We start from the raw sequence: 23128 nt of genomic DNA, 5'->3' as shown, positions 1-23128 counted from the left end.
CTAGTGGATATGGTTTTTCCGGAGCTCATTAACTGGACAACTAGCACTCTTCAAACTCTTTAAAAGCATAAATTATTGTTGAAAGAAGCAGAACTAAACGTCTCAGTTGGAGTTGGGAGGCGCAGCTTTGAACTTCAGACTCTGAGATTGATTTTCATCTCAATTTACACGAACTCCTGGAAAATGCGGATGAGGGTATTTTTCTAAATATGTCTTTGAAGTATTTTTAACAACAAGAGGTGTAAATTTGACACCAATTTATTGTAACTCAAGGAAAACGGGTCCAACGCATCACATGACACCACGTAACATTTCACGTGTTTAGAAAAGTGCTGCGAATACAAAGAGAAATAGAAAAGCTACTGCTGAGATAGAAGCTTCGTGCATGTGTTTTCTGACATAATTTATTACAATCTCATATAACGGATCTCGGATTAACTCCTGACAGAATTGTGCCTGGAGCAGGATCAACGGCAGAGGCAGAACCTCGCGACCCGCTGCAACGAGACGCGCCGGAAACCAACATTCTGTGAAACACACATTCTTCAGAAAAAGAAAAAAAAAAAAAAGCAGGGAGGGTATCGTTAGCAAGAAAACAGGCCGCGCTTGTCATCCTTATTTCTCATCAACAGTAGCAGCTTGCCTGCATTAGGAGGCACGGTGATAAATGTCAAAGAGAGAGGCAGGGATTATATGAGTCACTGCATTAGTGTCATGTACTTGGAGGAGATTAGAGGGGGGAGGGAAGAGAGGGAAGAGGGAGAGAGAGAGAGAGACAAGCCCAGGAAAACGATCCATTACTACTCGTTACATTTACTGCAGTAAGGATCATCAAAATGAGAAGATTTGGTATGAGAGAAGGTGAGGTGGAAAGAGTCGGAGTGGCCGAGAGAGAAGGATCACACTGAATGAGTGGATATTGTCTCTTTTTTTAAATCAACCTCGTACCGTGATTAAAAGTTATGTCACTTCCTCACAGCTGAGTATTTGTGTGCTTGAGGAAAGTAATATATTGTTGCGTGAATTAATTACACAGGAAAAAGCCCCCTGTGTGTAAAGGCCTGAATTCAATTCAATCCCATTTATTTTGTATAGTTCCAAATCATGCATCACAAACTTTTCTCAGAGGGCTTCAAACTCTGTACACATATGAAGGTAGAGAGAGAGAGAGAGAGAGAGAGAGAGGAGGGATCCCTCCGTCAGGATGGAGAGATGTCATGTGTACAGAATGAGCAACCAAAAATACAATAAAGAGGAATTACGCGATACGATCTTGATAATCTCTCGCTGATCTCATACGCCATCATACACCCAAACTCTGTCCTGAAATAACAGAGCGCTGCTTTTGAATACATTTCATTTATCAGCCAGAGGAGGTGACTGTAAAAACTCCCCAGCGGGAAACCTGACTAAAATAAGCTTTTGGTCAAGGACAAGACCTCTAAAGAAAGAATTCACTCGCAGCTTGTCCTTCGCCAAAACACAGAACGATGAGGCACATCCGACTCAAGAGGGGAGTCCACCTTTTTGCATTAAATACACGATGACATCGTATAATATGAGATGCTCCTCAGAGTACCAGAGACGTGAAGTCGGTTACAAGTTTTCTAAATAATTCCATTATTGTCATGGAATTGTAATAATGGTTTCAGCTGCTTTTTGACCTTTACGGCAGTGTACTTCAACAGAGACCAGAGAACACAGAGTCCAGCAGGTCCCCGAGAAGGCAGGTAACTGCGGATGTGCAGACAAAGGTCAGCGTGACTGTCGGCTGTGGCATGTTGAAGAATAATGCTTGCAGCTGTGCTGCAGATGATGCGCAATGATTACAAAGTGTCTCCTGCAAGTAGGACAACCTTTGACCTATTTCCAAAAGAGCTCCTGAGCCACAAGTCATGAGCAGTTGTACTTTCCCAGGTTACACCACTAGGGACAGAGTGTGGTGAATGAAATTAAAAGGTGTTATAAGTCTCGTCTCCAGCTGTCCAGGTGATGCAGACGGTTTTGGTAACGATTGGTGATGATTGATAGACGGAGAGAAAGAAAAGTGAATCATGAAAACGATCTCTTACCATTCGGTTAAATTTACTACAGCAAAATGAGAAGATTTGGTATGAGAGAAGGTGAGGTCGAAAGAGTCAGAGTGGTGGAGAGATTTGGCCAAGAGAGAGAAAGATAAATCCACTTAAACATTGGGGGGGCAAATAAACCACACAGAAATGTGTAATAATATTAGTTGAATGAGTTGTGTCTGAAGCTTTTAGTGTGAAAGGACCAAACTGAATGAGTGGATATTGTCAAAGTTATGTTGCTTCTTCACAGCAGAGTATTTGTGAGTAATATATTGAATTAATTACGCAGGAAAAAGAAAGCCCCCTGCGTGTAAAGGCCTGAATTCAATTCAATCCCATTTATTTAGTATAGTTCCAAATCGTGCACCACAAACTTTCCTCAGAGGGCTTTAAACTCGTATGATACACGTATGTATACACATATTTACACACATGACATGAGACATGAGTACATTAGTAAATACATGATTTCCCATCTGGCAAACAAAGAGCAGACGTTCCTCATCAACACGACACCATCATCGGTGTTTATAAGGGCAACTCTGAAAGTTTGCTTATCGTTATCTTTCCAAATTTGAACCAAGATGGAGCCTCTTCCAGGTTTTATGCTAATGTGTGATAAATGGGTGCCATTTGCTTTTATTTTACTGCTTAAGTGTGCTTTAAACACATTTGACCTTTGGTTTATCTCCGCCTCCAGGAGGAATGTACGCGTACACCAACTACGAAAACAATTATGCTTCCTGGGTAGAAATAACCTCCATGAGCTTTAAACTGTGTCTGTGTTACATCTTTATGTATAGAATCATAAATCATCATGAATAAAACCGGGTAAAATAATAAAGAGGAAAAGAAACAAACCAGTCAAATGACTGTTTACGTCCATGTTTGTCCGAAATGTTCACTTCTCATCATATTATGCCGTCACACATGTGTGTGATATCGTCATGGATGCAAAATGAAGCACTGCGTAAAGACAAGAAGGGCGTTTTTGTGAAATGTCCCCCAAAATCAGTTCATCCTCAAGTCCGTGTGGATGTTTGATCCAGATGTAATATAGTTACTGCCGGGCAACCATGTGATGTGTGCATGATTTTAGATTAATCGCATGATAATCAAATCTATTCAAATTAAATAACGAATGAATGTGCATTAAGCACTTTTATTAATGCAAACACTTTAAACAAACAGGATGCTTTTTAACAACTCTTATATAATACATACTTATATATACAAAATATATTTTGTGAATCTCAAACGAAAAATATATTTAATGAAAACAAACATAAAACCAAGGTTGCCCCTGCAGGGGATTATTTTATTTGAAGAGAGGGGGGAGTGGGGGGGGGGATGGAATGGAAAAAACACCACGAGACTGCTTGTAAAGAACTTTGGTTCCATCTGGAAGAGATTTCAGATGAAGATGTTTCTCTCTGCCAGTTCTTCTCTGCTTGGGATCGTCTGAGTGCTGCAGCCGTCTGGGGCCCGACGCCATGGTTCACCCTTTCCTCGTGTGAGCAGAGTGTACGCGGGGCAAAGGCTCATAATCCCGACATGTGAGCGGAGGTGAGGACGAGGTGAAATTGTTATCACGGCGGGTTGACGGGTGACAAAAGTCCCCCAGACGCCCCAAGACGGCGTGCAGAAGCAGGTACTTGTGTGTCACTCATATGCCTGGTCCAATCCAATACAGAACATGGCTGATGGGTACGAGTCAGCCTCCAAGCATCCATTACTGAGCAAAAAACATCTGGTGCCACCAGAGCTTTCCCCCCCCAGGGTTCAGCTCTCCCACATCTCTACCACACACGATCCTGGAATCGTGCAGAATGAAAAGAGGTGTTCTCACCAGGACCACAATGCAGTGACTTTTCCCGGGATGCGCGCATCACTGCGGTGCACGGAGCTCACGTGTAGCTTTCAGCTTCTTTCATTACCTTCGCAAAGCAGGTAAAAAAAATGCACCTGCCGGTCTCCATTTAAACGTATCGGCTTAAAGACGTAATGAAGTAGCACTTAAAAGGGCTTTCTGTTTCCTTTTACGCATCATTTCTGCACTATAAGGAATTACATTCAGCTTCCCTTTGTCTTCCTTTAGAATACCGACACACAGAGAAACCTCTGCAGACGCAAACACATTGCGCTTAATTACCCTTAGTGACACAGCAGACACACACACACACACACACACACACACACCGAGTCGCATGCTGTTCATTTAAATAGCCCTGATCCTTGATCTTCAATCTCCAATATTTGTCCCAAAGCCCAAATCTTACAAGCCCCCCCCCCCGAGCCGTTGTTTCCATGACAATCAATCATTTCCTCAACCCCTCGATGCAGCAGCGATTTCCTGCTGAAATCATCTTCTATTGTGTCTCTGCAGAGACTCGGCGCTTTGTCTTGTCTTCACATCAGTGTGATCGTTCATAATCTGTTTTTCGTTTAGTTTTTTTAAAGTAAAAAACACAAAACCAAGTAAAACGCACACACGACGAGAGGGAATTACCTCTTTAAAGCGTCTCGTTTTCAGGCCTTTTTCTCGTCCCATTTAGCCTCACTGTCTCCTCAGAGACTCTGAGGGTATTTAATGGATGCTTTCTGACACAGAGCAAGCGGATGGGATGAAAACTAAAGAGCACAGGCCGTCAGACAGAAAGGCGAGAGACGGGGGGAGACGGGGGGGGATCGATGACAGGTAGATGGATGCATGGAAATAGAGATAAACAGGCGGATTTCATCTCACCAAGCGCATTGCTTTTTCCTCTGGAAGCTGCATTTAAAAAAAGATTTACTGCAGAGAAGCGGTCAAACTATTAAATGTCATAGTTGCATCAGAACACCCGCACATTGACACAATCCACACACACGCTCACACTCAAGTCTAATTAAGCTCTTCCCATTCTTTGGCGCTCTGCGGGGATCATGAACTTCAGGAGGTTTCCCGAGTGGCTGCCGACCTTCCTCTTCCAGCTCCACGCTCACTTAGCATCCAGCTGCTGCACACAGTCGCTCATACAGACGTGCAAAAATTACAGAACAATATAACACACACACGCACACACACACAGATGATTTCCCCCACTGCGTTCGCCTTAGTAACAACCCTCAGCTTCAGCTGCTATTGCAGGGAAATTACACTCACATTTGTGCAACTTGTACGCTCACATGTACACACACACACACACACACACACAAAGCACCACAGAGACGATAGCAAAACATTCAAAAGCACCGTGAAATTTGACAATTTGACAGCGATAATGTGCAGTAGCGCACAACCTCAGGTTGTTGGACTCAGTTTATTTTTCTTACACCTACAAAGACACACACACGCGCGCAGTAGAGAGTGTGTAGAACTCCTTCTCTGACACAGCACCGCAGGAATTCGAGGCCCGGGGGAATAAACCCCAGCCAGGAGCCTTACTGAGCACAGATTAACTGTAGGGTTGTAAAACGCAGCCGTAAACAGAAACACTCCCACAGTGTTTGCCTGAGGTTCACTGCGTTACATGACTGGATACAGATGTTGAGCACATGAACATCTACTAACACAAGGTCGGATGAGTTCAGCGCCCAATGGAGCGGAGCTTCCCTTTCAGTGTCTCCAATAAAATCAATAACACGAACAGTGTTTGGTAGTTTATAAGTAGAGATATAAGGACATTTGTTCTTTTCTAACTAAATATTCCACTGAAGCTACTGTTCAGGAATAATTTATCCATAGTTTTACAACAATTAACCAATTAATCAATTTGGTGATTTCAGGGAGTTAGATAAAACGCTAACTGGGCATTAAATGCTACATTTTTGGCAGAATATAATACGGGCTTCACAAGGAAAAAAATGCTTTTATTTTCTGTAACAAGTCCGTCGTTTCCGACCAGCACCAATTACACAGTTATCAAAAAAGAACCTGAGCCCTCACAAGCTGTAATGGAAATGCCTTCTGATCTGAAGATGTTTCAACCTTTTTCCTCCGCATGATTATACGGTGGCGTGTGACAGCCTCGGGGAAAGGGGATAATTAACCTCGCCTCGGAAGTGCGCGTCCTGTGTAATACCTCAAAAGGGGTTGAGAGCCTCCAGATCACTGGACGTCTTGTACCTCTGTCACGCCGCGGCTGCCTGCCGGGCGCGTTTTCGACAATGAGTCTCTGAATCTGATTACAGGTAGGAGACTAAAGTCGAGCGCTGGGGGCTTTTTGGAAGTCGGATTCACCAAAAACGCAGGTCCCCGTTTGTTGACCGAGCAGCGCGCTACCCGCTGGGACAGCAGGGCGGCCTGTGATTACGGAAACAGACTCGATGAAGCAAAGCCAGATGTGTGCCCGAGGATGCAGTCACACCTCTGCTTTCCATTTATTTCACTCAAAGCAACCTGCTGGTTTCCTGCACGGCTTTGGGAACGAGATTCCAGATGCAGTCATGTCCGTGCCGCAGCTTCCCACTTATTAACGCTCGGCTTTTTTCCGGAGACGAGAAGACGCAGTCGGGCATTAACGCGAATGCGGCGGGAGGTTTCGCGGTTGGAGCGCGCCGCCGCGCTGGGCGCCATCACGCAAGCTCTTGCCGGGTGGGCAAACCAAGCTGGACTAAAACAATAAACATCTCACCCTTTTAATAATAAAATAAAATAAATCTTGCACTGGTGTGAATGGGTCCCTCGGCGATTTGGGCCGTGACGAATGACCTCAATGACTGAATCAACCCGCCAGACTCCGGCTGGAAGTCATTTTGAACGATGCCAAGATATACGACGGAAACAAAACGGTGTGGTTTTCCATCCTGGGCCGCTTGCTCAAGTCAATAAAAAGCCCCGTCTAGATAAAGAAGTATTTAATACAAATCTGTGGCGATCCGTCATCCAAGCGAAGTGCTTACTCACCGCATGTGTGATGCACACACACACACACACACACACACACACACACACACACACACACACTCATTGAGCTGGAGAGGGTTCAGTAGTTTAATGAACGTTATTGATGGAGAGGCTACATCACTTCTGGCGTAATTAGTGTGATGTCTCACACCTACATTTCCGTGGCTTCATTAATCCGGTTGAAGATTCCAGCTAATAATTATGGGCACGCACTCACACACGCCCACGTGCACAAACACTCATGTTTGAGCATCCGACACACTCGTGTATCACAATCAAAAACCCACTGTGCTGTGGATACTGTATGCATATACGTGTGTGTGTGTGTGTGTGTGTGTGCTTGGCTGAGTGCAGGCGGCTGATTGGATCCAGACCTTAGCTGTTGATAGGGATCAACAAAACCAGCTGAGTGACAAAAACGCCATCAGACAGTGTTTCCCCTTCACTCACTCCCTCTGCATTCCGCTCACTGCCACTCATCCGTCTCCCTCCCTCCAAGCCCAACCCCCGCCACGCCGCCCCCCTCCCTCTGAACGGGCCGGTCTGTGGTCCGGTGACTCATTTCCAAGCAAATCTGGAGCCATGGAAGAGGGGAGGGTGAGAGGCGATAGTCGGGACGGGGAGGGGAGTGTGGGGAGCGAGGGGCCGGGGGGGGGAAACGCTGCTGCTCCTTTATTCTCCCTCTTGTCGTGCTCCTGCTCATGAATACGATCAGGAGCAAGGAAATGAAAAGCAAACACAGCGAAGGGGCATTAAAAGTATCATATTCAGTCGTGGAGCTGCTGCAATGCTTTGTGAGTCCGATCAAACGGGATATAAAAATGTATTAATACTGTGGCAGCGACACAAAATGACTGTAATTGATGTTAAATTAGTTGCATTGCTGCAAGATTAAATCAAAGTAGGATCTATGAGAGAGCAACATTAAGTACCCATTAGAAATAGTAACTGATCTAATAAACACGCAGTGTCATTTACACTGAGAGGCAAGTGAGAAATAAATCAAAAGCATTTTCTCTGCTGTGACTTAAGCATTTAAAAAAAAAACGTTTCGCCTGAATCAAAAGTCTTTTTGTCCTCTTTGGAAAAGTTCAGTTTTGGCAGGTGGTTCTTTTTTCTCGTTTTGAATTGTTTCCTGGGATAAAACCTGGCCGAGAGAGAAAAGAGAAACAGCAGGTCTTTCCTTTAACGCACACGTGTCAAACACGCGGCCCGCGGCCCAAATCCGGGCCCGCCGGATGACGTTGCTATGGTGAGAATGGCAGGAAGGTCCCTGGTGTTTTTTTTAATATTGATTCGTCAGCCGTACCCCCCCCCCCCCCCCCCCCCGACCCACCCCAGTGGGCAGTATCTGGCCCGAACCTGAAATGAGTTTGACAGCCTCCGCTCTAACGTGATACATCTAACAAGCTCTCCCTGTAAACTACGGTATTTTCATGCAGCCAACCTCTACCTCTTCACCTCTCTTGAAGACATTACAGCCCTTACATTCCTCCCCCTGACCTCCTCACCCCTCCTCACCCCTCCTCCCCCGTCTTACTCTGTGCATTGATCAGTCCGTAGTGGATTAGCTGCGGATTGAGATAGCAGTCTGACCCTGAACAAGCCCTGCTGGCTAATTGAAACACACACACACTAAATACTGCTCTATCTGGTCCAATAGTACACACACACACACACACACACACACACACACAAGTCAACAAGCAGACACGCACATCCGGAGAGACGTTGTTATTGAGGACAAGTCAGAGCCTGAAGGGAATACCTCGCAGAAGCAACAACAGGTGAAATGTGACGTGGACCGTGACACACACTGTGTGTGTGTGCGTGTTTGTGTGTGTGTGCGTGTATGAACAAGTCTGTTTCCAATGGTGTGCGTTTGCTGTAAAAGCCTGTGTGAGTGTCTGTGCCAGTGTGTGAGTGGTCCACTGCCTCGGCCAGGCTTCACCTGCAGTCGACACGCCTGACCTCCGACCCTATGAGTCCTGGAGGGGGGGGGGGGGGTCTTCCCACGTGCGCAGAGGTAAATATCAACGCCTGGCACGTCCACACGTAGGAAGAAGTTTGCAGAGTTCTGCCACGTGATGTACAGAGCAGAGTGCACGGACCATCTGATGCACGTAATGTGCAGTCGATAACATCTTATAACAACGTGTGTGGTGAACTATCAGGCTGAAATCTGCCTGGAGACTTGCAGCCGAAGGAGTCCGGCTTAGAATGGGCCAATTCGGAAAAAGAGCCGATATGAAAGAGGAGGTGAAGAGCGAGGATCTGTGGGTCGCCCGCGCGCTGCCTCTCTATGATCGAAACCAGCGGCCCTCCGGCTCACCTTGGGCTCTATCAATGAGCTCTGACTGCAGCAGTGAAAGGGGAAAGACGGTGGATTCTTGACGGCATCGAATCCACACCAGCTCCAAACGTAAAATATTTAGGCGAGAAATGAAGAGAAACAAGCACCTCTCTTTAAAATATTTAAACCGCTGCGCTCTTACTCCAACTCTGCTGGCTGTGTATCAATAATGCATTCTGTTTCGACAAGACGGATACATTTCAAAGTAGAAGCAGAGTTTAGTTGACGGGAAATATAATACGCCGCAGACCGGTTTGGTCCGTTTTTTTGGCTGGAATTGACAGCAGGTGAACCTCCCACGGGGCCTTTCAATGAGAGCACGGTGGTGCAATGTGAGGACATGGGAGACTAAACATGTTCCAACCAACATCCCTCCCATTAGTACAGTCACTGCGCAGATAAACACACTGGTATGCCAAGAAAGATTCAAAAACTGATTAGCTGCACGCAGAGGTCACCCATTTCCAGTCAGCCTATTCGACATCTGTTACCAGTTAGTTTCTTATCAGTTACAATGCTTCGGACTGCAAACTACACTTTAAACAGGTCCGAAGAAGTGAACTTTGGGTTGAGGAAAAGGTCAGAGTCTGGGTAAAACCGCTGTGCGGGTTGAGCATCCCTGTGGTGGAGGGAATGTTAACTTTAGAGCAAATACTAAATGGTAAAAAGTCATTTTCTACATGTCCAACCACTCGAAGCACTTTGACATTAACTGTCATCATTCACCCATTGAAACCCATTCAGCATCCGGCCATTACAACTACCCAACATTCCCACCAATGGCACAGCTCTCGCCAGCAATTTGGGGTGAGGCGTCTTCGGGTCAATCTGCCGATCTTAAAAATAGAACCACTGCCTACAGCTTGTTAGCTTCGCCCAACCTTTGCAACCACCAATTATATTCATTATTTTCCTTTTCCATATTTGGGTGCTTTTTGTGTAGTATATTATATTGTCAAAACTTGGCGGTGAATGCTTGTTGAAATAACTCAAACAGAAAGCCTCTGGGCTCAGTATGTTTACCAGAACACCAGCGGCTGCCCCCCCGGGTGAAAGTTTATATTTGTTTTGCCCAAATACCCTCCCAAGCTCTTCCTCGCCCCTAGACCTCCTCCTCTGCCGCCTGCAGTCACTCGAGGGCAGAGCCGAAGAATTTCAAACCTCTGCGGTTATCAAGCTCCCCCATAGGTGTGAATGGCCTCCTGAGCCTGTTATCTGGTAGCTCCATGCCAACAACCCTCCATGTACCAGTGACAGAAGGGATGTCACAGGAACAAAAACAATGAAAAGATGGTGGACTCATTGGCTTCGCTCGATGGAGACCTGTCCTTTGAGTTCAGGTCGTGGTGAGTTCTGCCTGCCTCTTGAGGTGTGACACTAAACCACACCTGCCAAACGACTGAGACGAGGTGCCGTCCCTCCTTTTTGTAAAGGTGCCCTCCGTCTCTCTGCTTTTGGTTTTGTTCTGTTTCTGGTGGTGAAACTGCCTTGAAGAACAAAGCGGCTGAAAATGTGACACCAACTTCTGGCTCGCTTCCCGGGAAATAATCTGTAAAACGAGACTTGGTGGGAACAATCGGACCGCGGCATCCTGCGTATTCCTTCCGCTTTCACCTCTCCAACCCTCTTTTTGTTCACGTTCCGTTAATCCCCTCTGTTAATGGTGCTGATTTGTTCACACACCACACAGCCACTTCACAAAATGCTCTACGGAGGTATTATGTAACCTAAGCCAATTACAGACATGGTCCTAATTAAGTGCCGTTCATGTAAACACAGAACAGGAAATTCCCCCAAACAGCCCCCTCCTTCATTACACGCGTCCCTCAGCTGCTCCTGTCGCATTTCTCTCTCTGCGTCCTTGATTCAACTGTCTTTTGTGCAGTATAACACAGTTACAAAGCCAGAAGTCTTTTGTTGAATTACTTTGATAATTCATTTTACACAGTTGAATCCATACAGCTCGTTTCGGTAAGATAGCAAAATTGTTTATTCATAATGAGTAAGTTGATGCTTCGGGCTAAGATAAACAAGTTTCGGCGTCCGTCTGAAGGAGACGCGCTTTTTCATCCCAAGGCGGCTTTTAGGGTTAATAACAGTGTTCTTTAAATGACATCATCCTTTGGATCGCTCAAACAATTCCCAGCTGGAACAATTTTCTGCGTTGAAGCTGTGTTGGCAGCAGCAATGCCTCCTCTCTGAATGACGCCAACAGAAATAAGGAGGTAGAAGCTTCCGGGGGGGGATCACATGGACACTGAATAACGAGACCTTCTATCTCTCCAGAAAGCCACTCTGATGTCCCACAACACAAAGCTACTGTCGCTCCCTTATGGTGGTGGAGAAGTCCATGCGGCACAATGTACTATAGATCACGTTAAAAATGCTGCAATGCAAGTCAGAACCACATGTTTACTCCTCAAGGACGAGGTTGCGGTTTACACGGTAACCCGCAGGACCAGAGGGAGTTACACACTCTGAAGTCATAGATGGAGGGAAACAATTGTTGGTTGTTACCCGGGTGAAGCTTCTCCTGCTTGTTGGAGCGGTTAACCCTCTGAAGCCCACAACCGGGCACAAGGCTTAAAAGGTTTAGGAAAGAAATCATCGAAATGTCACTGTACGTCAAACCCAGGAGACTGAAATAATCCTTACAAAATCTGACAGTTATTTAAAGTGAGTGACGGGCAAAAAAAAAAAAAGATCCGAGCCTACAGTTGGTATATCACATTAAAATGGTTTGAATCTAATTTCCACCAAAACATCAAACAGTTTTCCTTTTTCTACCGTCTCTACTTCTTCCAATGATTTAAGGGCAACTGGGAACATGTTGTATTTAAGAATACCATTGCTTTTTAATACTTCACATTACTTTTTTGTATCATTGATGCCACTATTACTGTGTTATGCAGCACAAAAGGCATTTTAGAGTTTTCCCGTCGTCTATAATTGACCGGTTTACGTAGAAGCGAAGGACTTATATATTGGAGTGAAAAATCCGCCCACGGTGAGTAAAATGTGATGTGATGACTAATACATGAATTGTAGAGCGTTCTGAAAGCCGAGCTGAGTCAAAGTAGACCCTGAATCGCATCGGGCGCTTGATTAGTATCCGATAACTGTACAGGACAGGAAGTGTTGGGATCCACCAACTACCCCACACACGCTTCTCGTTCTCCTACTGTGATTTCCTGCCTTTCCCAGAGTCCCTTTCAAAACCCACGGACATTTGGAAATAACACATTGTTTTCAGGGTTTAAAAGCAAACATTTACAGGTGTTCATTGACATCTTTGTATGATAAACACACGTGTAAACCAAGAGAGTCTTTACTCCTAATGGTTTTAGTTGAACACTACATTTTTGGTACATTATCCATAATGTATAATAAATATGTATAAATGTGTCATGATGTCATGGTGTAGTTGTCACGCTCTGGAACGTCGCATCGTGCTGAGAAATGAATACAAACTGACACATATCCATTACTAGGGGAGGGAATCTTCAGGCACCGCTACCATTCAATTATAATACAATTGTTGATTCGTCTTTTTGCATCAGAACATTCCTATGCATGATTTATTTTTTCTCATTGTGACTATCTAGTATTTTTAAAATATTCCCTTTTTCTTAATATTAATAATTCTTCAATGAGAAACCGATGAATGCACTTCCATCATCTTTTACCAACTCAATAATACTATAGAAATGACTCCAGGGATTCAGCATGTTCTGAGTCATGTGACATTACTACCTGTTTGTATTCATTAATGAATACAACAGACATCTCAATTTGCATTCAAAAATAATAACTTATGATAACATTCTACTGTTGAGCTGTACGGGGGGGGGGTGGGGGAAGTGCGCGATTAGGGTGAGTCTATATCCTGTTGTTCCGGACACGGCAGCCTTTCCTGGAGTGTATGAAGGAAGTGGGCGTGGCCCGCCGTGGCGTCACTCGTCGGGCCGATCCGCTTTAAGGCCTCAGGTTCTGCATTTCGACCGTCGACATACGAGTTAATGGGATGGAACCAAGTACAACCGCACACCGAATAAGAAATTTCAGGTGATGTTTAAAATTCCTTTTCTCTCAACCAGAGGAGGGATGGACATGGTTTACTTTTCAGGCCAAGAGGTCGCCGCCTGGTTTCCTCCGATCTGGTCCTTTTCCCACATGATGAACGAGCTGTCATCACAAGCTACAGAAACAAGCCAGTGGAAATGTAACATACAGGCAGCTTTTTCCTGCCTTCCTTCCTGCGCTGCGCAGCAGAGCCACTAATCTGTCGGCTGGATGAGTCCTGCTGCTGAGTGACAGAGCAAGAGAGCCGCTGATGCCGAGGTCAGCTATGAGCGTAGCCCACCTCTGCATGAAAGGCTTCACACACTCCTCTATGTGTGTGTGTGTGTGTGTGTGTGTGTGTGTTAAGCCTGGAGCGTCTCTCCTCAGCTCTTATCTGCCTGACAGACGTAACCCTGGTAACCCCCCAAAAGCTGCACCGCACCCCCTCCCTCCCCCTCCACTTGTTAGTGAACTATTTCTTTTTCCATGCAGAGATGGCGGCCCCCTTCCCACTTTCTTAGGGTGATGAACTTCGTTGGGATAATCGCTGCTGCGCTGTGAAAATAAAACTCATCGCCATGAAATCCTTCGCAGTGTGTTTCTGCCAAAACGTCGCTTCCTCAGAATCGCCTGAGCAACGCGTCTGATAAGAGATCAGTAATTGTGCAGACAGACATCACAAGAAAAGAGTAAGAGTAGAAAGAGTTTTAATATTTGATGGGTTATTTCTTTACTTGTGTGCATATAAATGCTGATCTATTGATAAATCACATTTGAGCTGGCAGGCTGGAAACTGATGTCCCCTGATTTGATGGATCTGAATTTTGTGCAGCAAAGAATTGAGTTATATTTGACTGATATTCAGAGTGTATTCTAATACTCTTCCATCACTCACTGTGTGTGTGTGTGTGTTTACAGGAGCTGGCCAGGGTTTTATGTCCAGTAGTGTCAGTGCCAGCGTTTTCCCCCAATGACTAGATCATCTGATTACTTCATGCAAAAAGCTGCACGGTCCAGTGTGGGTGTGCGTGTGTGTGTGTGTGTGCGTGTGTGTGTGACTGCAGAGTGGACAGCTATCTCCACTGCTGCAGGCAACCCAGGAAATGCTTTTCCATTGGTCCCACTCAGATGTGACTGTGTGTGTTTGAACGCCCCCCACATCCCCCGTCCCCAGTGCCAGCTGGCCTCCCCATGAAAGGACTGGATGTATGGAGAGGTGGAGAGATAGGCGGCGGGGTGGAGGACAGACGGGGTCACAGCCTCCTGCCAATCTGCTTCCTTTCAAACTACACCCAAAGGCCTGAGAGTGCAGGACCTCCCTGCTGCTACCTCTCCACCGCTCCCTCCACTCCCCCCAACACTTGCCTTTATCTCCGTCTTCAGCGCTTTCTGCAATCTCGCTGGCTATTTTTCGGCCGCCCGCCCCCCCTGATGTTCCCCTCCCATCATGCACTCCAATACTCTCTTTCTGCCAACATCCTCTCCCACCCTTCCTCTCCCTCTCTCTTTCTCTCGTGTGCACGGTGTGCCAGGCAGATCCAGCTGGCGCCGTAGCAACCGAGCAAGCCATGAATAACTGGCATCGTGCGGGCGCGAACGGATGGGAGTTGTGGTGTGGTGTGTGTGTGTGTGTGTGTGTGTGTGGTAGGCGAGGGGGTTTTTGAGCTAAAGGAGTCTGCAATTCACATTTCAATCTCATCAGCAAAACACAGTAACGCCAAAAACTCGCTCTGTCTTGGAGATCAGTTTACTCCTGAGAGCGTGTGTGCAGATGTGTTTTCCTGCTTAGACGACCCCACGTCTCTCACTCCGTGGCCCCCGGTGGAGGCCGAGGGAGAAATCGCGGCACGTGGCATCTACTTGACTGCTGCGGGGAGCTTTCATCTGGCGTTTAACGGAACAAGAGAAGGCTGTTAGCAGCTCTCAGCAGGGGAAATCAGCGGCGTGCTCGGTCCGCGCACGAGGAGCGGCGAGCATTAACCGTTGCATTATAGAGAGCCGGGGGCCGCCCCCGCCCGTCACTGCAGATCTGACGCCGAGAGCTGGATTCTTCCCCGCCCAGTCGGCAACAACTGGATTAGTCCTGAAACAGATGTAAGCTCAGCAAGCGTGGGATCACTGATGTAAAGCATCGGTGTGGCTGAGGTTTTACTGGCGGCTCTGAAGGAAAGTCCATTTTTGTGTCACTAAAACCTCGAGAAAAGCTCCCTATGATGAAGCACTCCACAATAAAACAAACTCATCTCCAATTCTGGTTGCAGTGCAGTCCAGCTGCACCACCGGCCGTGACTGGGGGGTTTGGTATTGTTGGCCGGCTGCTCAGAAGCTGCTCTGAACCCATAACGCTCTCCTTTTACAAGCAAAGCTGTGCTCAACTACTCTGCTCAATTAAGTAGTGACAAATGCAAGAGGTTAGTTAGTTACACTCTAACACATTGCTGTAAATTTACAGTGCATTTATAACGGTATCTTACAGTATGTCATAATAACTGTAACATACAGTTAAATTTCCATCCCTTGCTTGGAAATTAACGGCCAATGTCATGAATAAACAGATAAAGCTGTCAATTTACAATAATAGCAGACTACCGTAATTCAACGGCAAGTTATATATATTTTATGAAGTGGTGGAAATACACATACAAGTGCAGTGAATCACAATCCATCTACATCTGTTGTAGGTTAATTTATGGAAGCCCACGTCAGCCACTGAAAAACAGGTCCTATAAGTCATCATAATGAGATAGTATCTCATGAGATACGATGATGACTTTGACTTACAGGACATTACTATACATGCAGCTGTCACTTTTATCCAAAACGCCCATGGTTTGACATAACGTTTTATGTGGAGTAATTGGGGGTTAGGTGTCTTGCTCAGTGACACTTCAACTTGCCAGCCAGCCGTTTGCTGCGGTCAATTGAAAGTGTTCCCTAGCGTATTGTTGCAGTTAGTTTACCTTTACCTTAATTTTATGATTCATTTTTTTATTATTGTATACATGCGGCATATTTTATGTTTTGTTGTATGACCGAAATGAGTTTGGTTGTCCTTCTTAAATTTGTGGGGAATTAAATGCAAAAGTATACGGTTATAAGTATACGGTTATAAGTAAACGGTAACATTCTGGTATTTGTAACGCAAAAACAGTAATCGTATGGCAACAAACTGTAATCCAATATTCAACAACATACCGTAAATTACGGCAGGGCACTGTAAATAAAACAAAACAAAAAAGTTACTAGCGTCGACTGCCAATAAATTGCAGTTAATTCATAGTAAAATTTGTTCAAGTTTACGGTAACATACAGTAATCCATTTTACGGTAACATAGAATAAAAAAACTATTACGGTATTATACCAAATAACGGTAAATTCCTGGCGTCCTGGCTGCCAGTAAAATACCGTTAATTTACAGTGAAATTTTGTGTAGTTGTGTAGAGTGTAGTTATCAGGGCCTCATGTACCTAAATTTGTTATCAGCCTCACGGCAAACACGCAGATATCGCTCGCTGTATTTACAAAACCTGCAGCTCATCGGGTAATCACCTCCGCCCACTACACCGCACACAGCGAGCATTTAAACACGCACTTCAGACCTCCTTCTCTCCTTCTATCGTGAATCAAAACAGCAAAAACAAAAATGCATTCATGTTCACTCAACTGAACAAGTGTGATCCTTGCAGGACATGGAAAGCGCAGCGGCTTGTCTGTGCCTCGCCGCTTTGCTTTGACGCTGCTTTGACGCGCACATTGCGAAACAAATACGCATGAAGTGGGGCGCAGACGCGCCAGCGCGTGAGGCCCTGTGTCTCTGGCAGCGGAGCAGCGTCTACGTTAGTGGCCCCCACCTGCTGAGGGTCCTTAATAACTAAAGAGGAGTGAGCAGACTGACGATGGCAGAGCAGTATGAAGGAGTAAGAAGACAAAAGTGGGAGTCATTCAAACCACGAGACGTCCTTGAGCATCCAGCCATGACTGGCCCAACGCACAACAACACTCAGATTAGCTGTGAGTCGATACACACACACACACACACACACACACACACACTATTGCTTCTGGCGGAGACGGATAGCATAAATATTCAGCAAAGCTTCAATGACATCAATGAATAAATACTACATGAAAAGGAGCAGACAATGAATGGGATGTTTGTCAAATAAACCCTTAAATCATCAGAGAGATATTCATATATCGCCGTTGAGTCGTATTTCCAAATGTTTGTCTGCATAAAAACTAGAAGTACAGTTGGTTTGTAGAATTCACACGTTCACAAGAATGAATCATCCAGTCATGTGAATAATCAACTTCAGTCAGGAAGACTTCTTCTGTTTCTTTTCCCCGCAGGTTGTCCTGCATGCATCCTGTCATTAATGCTGTCATCTCCACCTTCCTTCAGGCTGCTGTCACGCCCCCCCCCCCCCCCCCCCCCACCTCTGCATTCATCAGCCCTCCTCACCTCATAACAAACGTTTACCCTTTTCTTCATCTTCACTTGACCAATGTGACCTTTAAAAACTATACATTACTATACATACTATAACATATCTATGTTTTTCATATGGACCAATATATAGACGTAGCCAATGCTGCTTTAATCCCAGCAAAGGCCTTTTCATACTGGGGTGTATAAACTATCATACGAGCACTGATGTAAAATGTACCAACACAAACAAACAGGCGGAAATACAGTCGCTCTGAGATTCAAGCTGGGTCAAAGCGTCCTTGAGCAAGGCACAGACTCCCTCTGTGGCCGCGAGGAGTTGCTTTGGACGGGTGTGTCGGATTGTTCCCCTGGCCGAGGGCCGCGCCTCGCCAGCTTACGGTCCCGGCGCTCGCCTTCGGTACGTCCAGGCGTTAAAACCGACACGCGCTCGATGCCCAACCAGGGAGGGGACTCCAGCAAACAGGGGACACCAAGGACAGATGACGGCCATTGCTACCTTCATGTGCAGGCTTTCAAAGTGCTCAAAGCGCATGTGTGTGTTTGCTTTGTGAGTAACGTGTGCAGACTTTTACATGGGAGGCGTTTTTTATCGTGTCAAGCTTACGAACCGCCACTGAGACTCTAAGTCAGTCACACAGCCGAGCTTCAAGCGTGAACGGTAGCGGCTTAGCCACTTGTGAACCTCCCACACATCCCTCCCAACACACTGCCCGACTACAAAGCACCTTTGTTCCTCGGAGGAGACAATTCAAATCTCCGGCTCGGATTTCCCACGGATTTTCTAAATGTAGCTCTGCCTTCGACGGCACGAAAGCGCCGCAAGTTGTTGTGTTGTAAACTCAGCATGGTGATTACTGCAACTAATTCATCCAAAAATAAAGGGGAGTAGGAAGGAAAGCGCTTTGACCAGTCGAGCAGTCGGTGGAGAGTGTGTGACTCACGCACACGCACACACATGCAGCAATGGAAAGTGAGGCATTTCAGCATGTTCCTGGGTTTTTGTGTGTGTGCACACAAGTGCCAGTGCAGGTTTGTGTGTGTGTGTGTGTCGGGTCAATGTGAGAGATTTTCAGAGGGCATGTGGGAAATATAAAAAGAAAAAAAAAAAGGCTGGACACAGTGGCAACAGCTCACCGGACTACGGACGCCAAGAGAGGCGAGGAGAGAGAAAACTGAGAGTTTGTTCAGAGCTGTTAGTTGTTATGCAAACAGAAAGAAGAAGGAAAGAAAAGCAAGAGGAGGAAGAAAAGCAAACCCATGCAAACCGGCTCACACCAACTTCAAGCCCTTTGGGATGATTTAAGAACCCCCCCCCCTCCTCCTCAAACATTCCCGTCTCGGCCACGTCCACCGCAGGGACGGAACGCCGCGGCGAGGGCCGACTCACATCCACGCCTTGTTTTGCATCTGTCTCGCAGGAGAGCGCTTTCCGATCTGATCTGATGTCATGGAAGTTTTGAGTGGGCCCTCGTCCAGCGGTTAGGCCCCGGGGGGGGGGGGGGTGTTCGAGGTTGGAAGCCTCTGCCAATCACTGCTCAGGTGAAAGGCCAGCGGGAGAGGAAGGAGTCGCGTCAAAGTTGAGGAAAGGTTGAGAGAAACACCAGCGTCCCTGCAGCACCCAAATCAGCACTGATCCCAGCATGAGTACACCATGTGTGTGTGTGTGTGTGTGTGCGTGTGAAAAATACATTTGTGTGTCTCTGCATGCATGAGTGGAAGTGTATCTATGAGCGATGTGTGCAGAGTGTGCAGGAAGTAATGTGTGGAGTAGCATTAGCCACAATTCTCAGTGTGTGTGTGTGTGTGTGCAGGCAGTGATTGCATGCGCATGTTCTCTTGAAGATGTTGTGTGTGTTTCATCATGTTTTCATGCACCTGTGCAGCACTTTGTGATGAAACCGTCCAATCGTATTACAGCAAGATTGTGTGCGTGCGTGTGTGAGCGTGTGTGTGTGTGTGTGTGTGTGTGAGCTCGCCGTCCGACGGGACTCACCGATGACGTAGGTGGTGATCTGGTGCTGGCTGGCGCCGCGCATGTTCTTGACCCCGCAGATGAAAGTGGTGTTGACGGCGTCGTCCACCTTCCTCACCGTCAACTTGTTGCCGCTCACCACCACCGTGTCCGGCAGAGCCCCGGAGACCCTGGAGGGGTGTGGGAGGGGGGAGGGGGGGAGGGAAAGGGAGGTTGTTAAGATGCAGGGAAAGGATGAAGGGGAGACAATAGTGGAAGAAAAGAAGTAAGACAGGACAGAGGGAGGGACGTCGTTTTTCAGATGTCGGATGAAATGAGACAAACAGACAGAGGGGCGAGGAGGAGGAGAGAAGGATGGCACAAATGAAGAGACGAAAAATAAGAGAGCGTTTTGTGAGCGATAGTCAAAGACTGCATTAATGTGAGCCGAATCCCAGACATGTGAACAGCCGCTCCTTCTCCCCGCGTGCACAGAGCACAGCACGCCATCTGTCCATCGCGGCGCCATGCTCAGAGGCTCGTGTTGATCAGAAAAGCACTGACAAAGGGATCATTAAAGACAAGCTGTGGTGGTGCACGCGTCTGTGGGGATTTTAGCAATATTTTAAAACTGCGTCCTTCTCTCCGAGGGGGGTGGAGGGAGACGCACAGGCGGGTTCCGACATAGGGGGCGGGGTTCTTACGCGGTCCAGGTGACGTCGGTGGGCGGGGGGTTGCCGTCGACCTTGCAGACCAGCACGACGTCCGAGCGGCCCACGTACCAGTTGTTGTCGTAGCCCTCTATGGACACGGACGGGGGGTCTAGAAGAGAGCGAGAGGCACGGGAGACGTTATTTAAACTTCCTGTTTTATTAACTTATCCCATCATAGCGCTTCATCAGAGCGGCGGTGGCCTCCTGCTGAAGCTCTCCTCCATTCAGAAAGAGGAGGAGAAAAAAGCGCGCTCCTGTCCTCATCTAAGTTGACCCGTGTACAAACAGCGGCGGGAGGTTTTGACTTTATTGGACTTGGCATTATTGACGGTTCATGGTATTTCCTGCACATCGGCAGAGTGTGTGGAGGTTTGTGACATGAGGGGGAGGGAATTGACCTGGCTGAGATGAACGAACAATTGATTTTATGTTTATTAGATCATTTAAGTCTAAGCATGATCTCAAAATGTAAGACCTTTCATTTTTATATCAGCGAGGCATGATCCCATGTGGAGATCACACTTGGTTGTGTGTGTGTGTGTGTGTGTGTGTCTATCCATGCGTGATCTCACATACTGATGGACCCATGAACATCATACTTTGTGTGATCATTTTTGACTGTTTGCTCAGGGATTTCTCATGGTTGTGGTGACGTGTTGCCGTAACCGGCCGGTCGGGGCGTCAACGTCTGACTGCCTCAAAATACGTTTTCTGCAATCTGTAAAAACTGACATCTGTAGAGAAGTTTGGACGCTTTTTCTGGAGATGAATTCCATTACAGATATTTTAAGTTGAAGGCTTGATCGAAATGTTTCTGATATCTTCAGTAAGGAATGATACAATCAGGTGTCCTTGGCAGTCCTGAGGTCTGGGAACCTGAAATAGCTCCTCCCACACGCAGACACACAAAGCGCAAGTCGCGGTGTGTGTCTGCGTGTGTGTGTGTGTTTCAGTGATTATATATGTGTGGGGACTAATGTCCAGAGAGGGGACACTTTGTCAGTGGTCACCTCGACTCTGGGCTGATTTAAAGGGTGACAGATTAGAAAAGTACTGCCTGTCTTGTAAAGGACGTACAGTAAGTAAGTACAAATGCAGCCCACCCACTTCCCTCAGCCTCATGCATACACATCATTATGTATGCACAGCCACAAAGATGCTCAATATGATCACATGCACACACAGATGTTCGGTGTGTGTTCATACGTTGCTTTCAACCCAGTGAAGATAATTAGACAGCTTGACGTGTGGGCTTGACCCCGTGTATCAGTGTGCTGGTAGCTGGGGGTCTTCTGTTCATCTAGAGGAGTTTCTAATATGCATTTCCTGTTATTTCCCGCAGAAGCCTGACAGGCCGTTTGTGGGTTCCGGCCGAAAAAAGGCAGATAATGAGAAGAGGCTCAACAAAGACCTGTTTCTCTTCAGTAATCAGGGACGTAACACAACTGGGGATACTCTGCAAATCCGCGCTGAGCCTGTCCAATAACTTGATCTCATAAAAAAGAATGGAAGTGAAGAAAGCATTATGTGCGTGTGTTTGCTATTATGGGCCTTGATTTGAAATATTTGAAAAAAGTAAAAAGGTGAGAAATGTTAACACAATATTCAACTTCCTTATTTCTCCTTTTACTTTATGTGTCACACCTTTTTGTCCTGTCTCCATGTTTGTTTTCGTGACTTCCTGCTTTATTTTGGAAATGAACGTTTCAGGTTCCTTGCCCTTTCTGATGTGTGACCAGTCGGATTGATTCCTGATTGTGTCCACTGGTTCCCTCTTCCCCCATGTGTTCCTATAGTCTGCGTCTCCCTTTGTCTCGCGCCAGTGTGTCGTCCTACGTCGTCATACCAGCCAGTGTCCAAGATCCATAGCCATAGTTTGTCTAGTCTCGTGACCATAGTTTTACCTCGTTCGAGTGATTTTTCTTTGTAGCTTTTTTTGTTCCCGCGTCAGGTCTCAGTTAGTTTAGATAAGTAGCTTTGTTTTCCTCCTTTTGGAGTGACTTTATTTTTCGGCCCTATTAGCACTCTGTGAATAAACTGTCACCCTATAGAGTCCTGCCTCCCGCCCATTTGCAGTTCACTGCCATCTGTGTCTGAGTACATTTTGGGGGGGGGGTCCAACCAAGTTATTTGTCGCCTTGAATGGACACGTGATGCATAGTACGTATTCCTTAAGGTAGATAAATGTCCTTACACTCCACCGAAAGCTTGACAGAGGAAACCCACGGCCGCTGGTGCGTCCTCTGCTCCACCGTGCAGGTCACCTCCCTGCCGTTATCCGCCGGCGTGGGGACCAGCCGGTACTCGCTGCGTACCGTCACCGTGCCGTCCGGCCCGTTGGTGGTGCTGGTTGTGTGGTTCCCTCCGAGTGAAGACGTCCACTTGATGGTGGCTGCTGGTTTGCCGTCTGCCGCTTCGCACTGGGCCACCACCACGGACTGGGGGCCGGCCTGGACGGTCACGGCGTTTGCAGAGTTCTTAGGCTTGGCTATGGGCAGAGGACGAGAAAGGGTTAGCAAAGGATGGGTTTCAATGAGTTCGGTTGTGAATGTCAGCTGGTGTGTTCTCCAGAACAAAGCGCATCCTCTGATAACCTGTGAAAATGGTACAAAAAGGCTTTGGTCTTCAGCCCGATCAG

General features: G+C 46.6%; 1 protein-coding gene across 2 annotated transcripts in view; it reads right to left on the bottom strand.

The window, feature by feature from the left end:
- The window catches only part of pvrl2l (PVR cell adhesion molecule related 2 like), a 217972-nt gene that overhangs the window by 98024 nt on the left and 96820 nt on the right, over positions 1–23128 (bottom strand). For both annotated transcript variants that reach the window (XM_040189452.2, XM_040189451.2), the window contains exons 4-6: positions 22685–22978; positions 20482–20599; positions 19820–19968 (exon numbers count right to left, since the gene is read on the bottom strand). In XM_040189452.2, coding sequence (XP_040045386.2) covers positions 19820–19968; positions 20482–20599; positions 22685–22978 — 561 coding nt within the window. The remainder of the gene's footprint in view (positions 1–19819; positions 19969–20481; positions 20600–22684; positions 22979–23128) is intronic.

This window comes from Gasterosteus aculeatus, chromosome 10 (assembly GCF_964276395.1).
Source record: "Gasterosteus aculeatus chromosome 10, fGasAcu3.hap1.1, whole genome shotgun sequence".
NCBI classification, from domain to species: Eukaryota; Metazoa; Chordata; class Actinopteri; order Perciformes; family Gasterosteidae; genus Gasterosteus; species Gasterosteus aculeatus.
The sequence above is the reverse complement of the archived record's forward strand: the minus strand, read 5'-3'. Positions and strand labels throughout refer to the sequence as shown.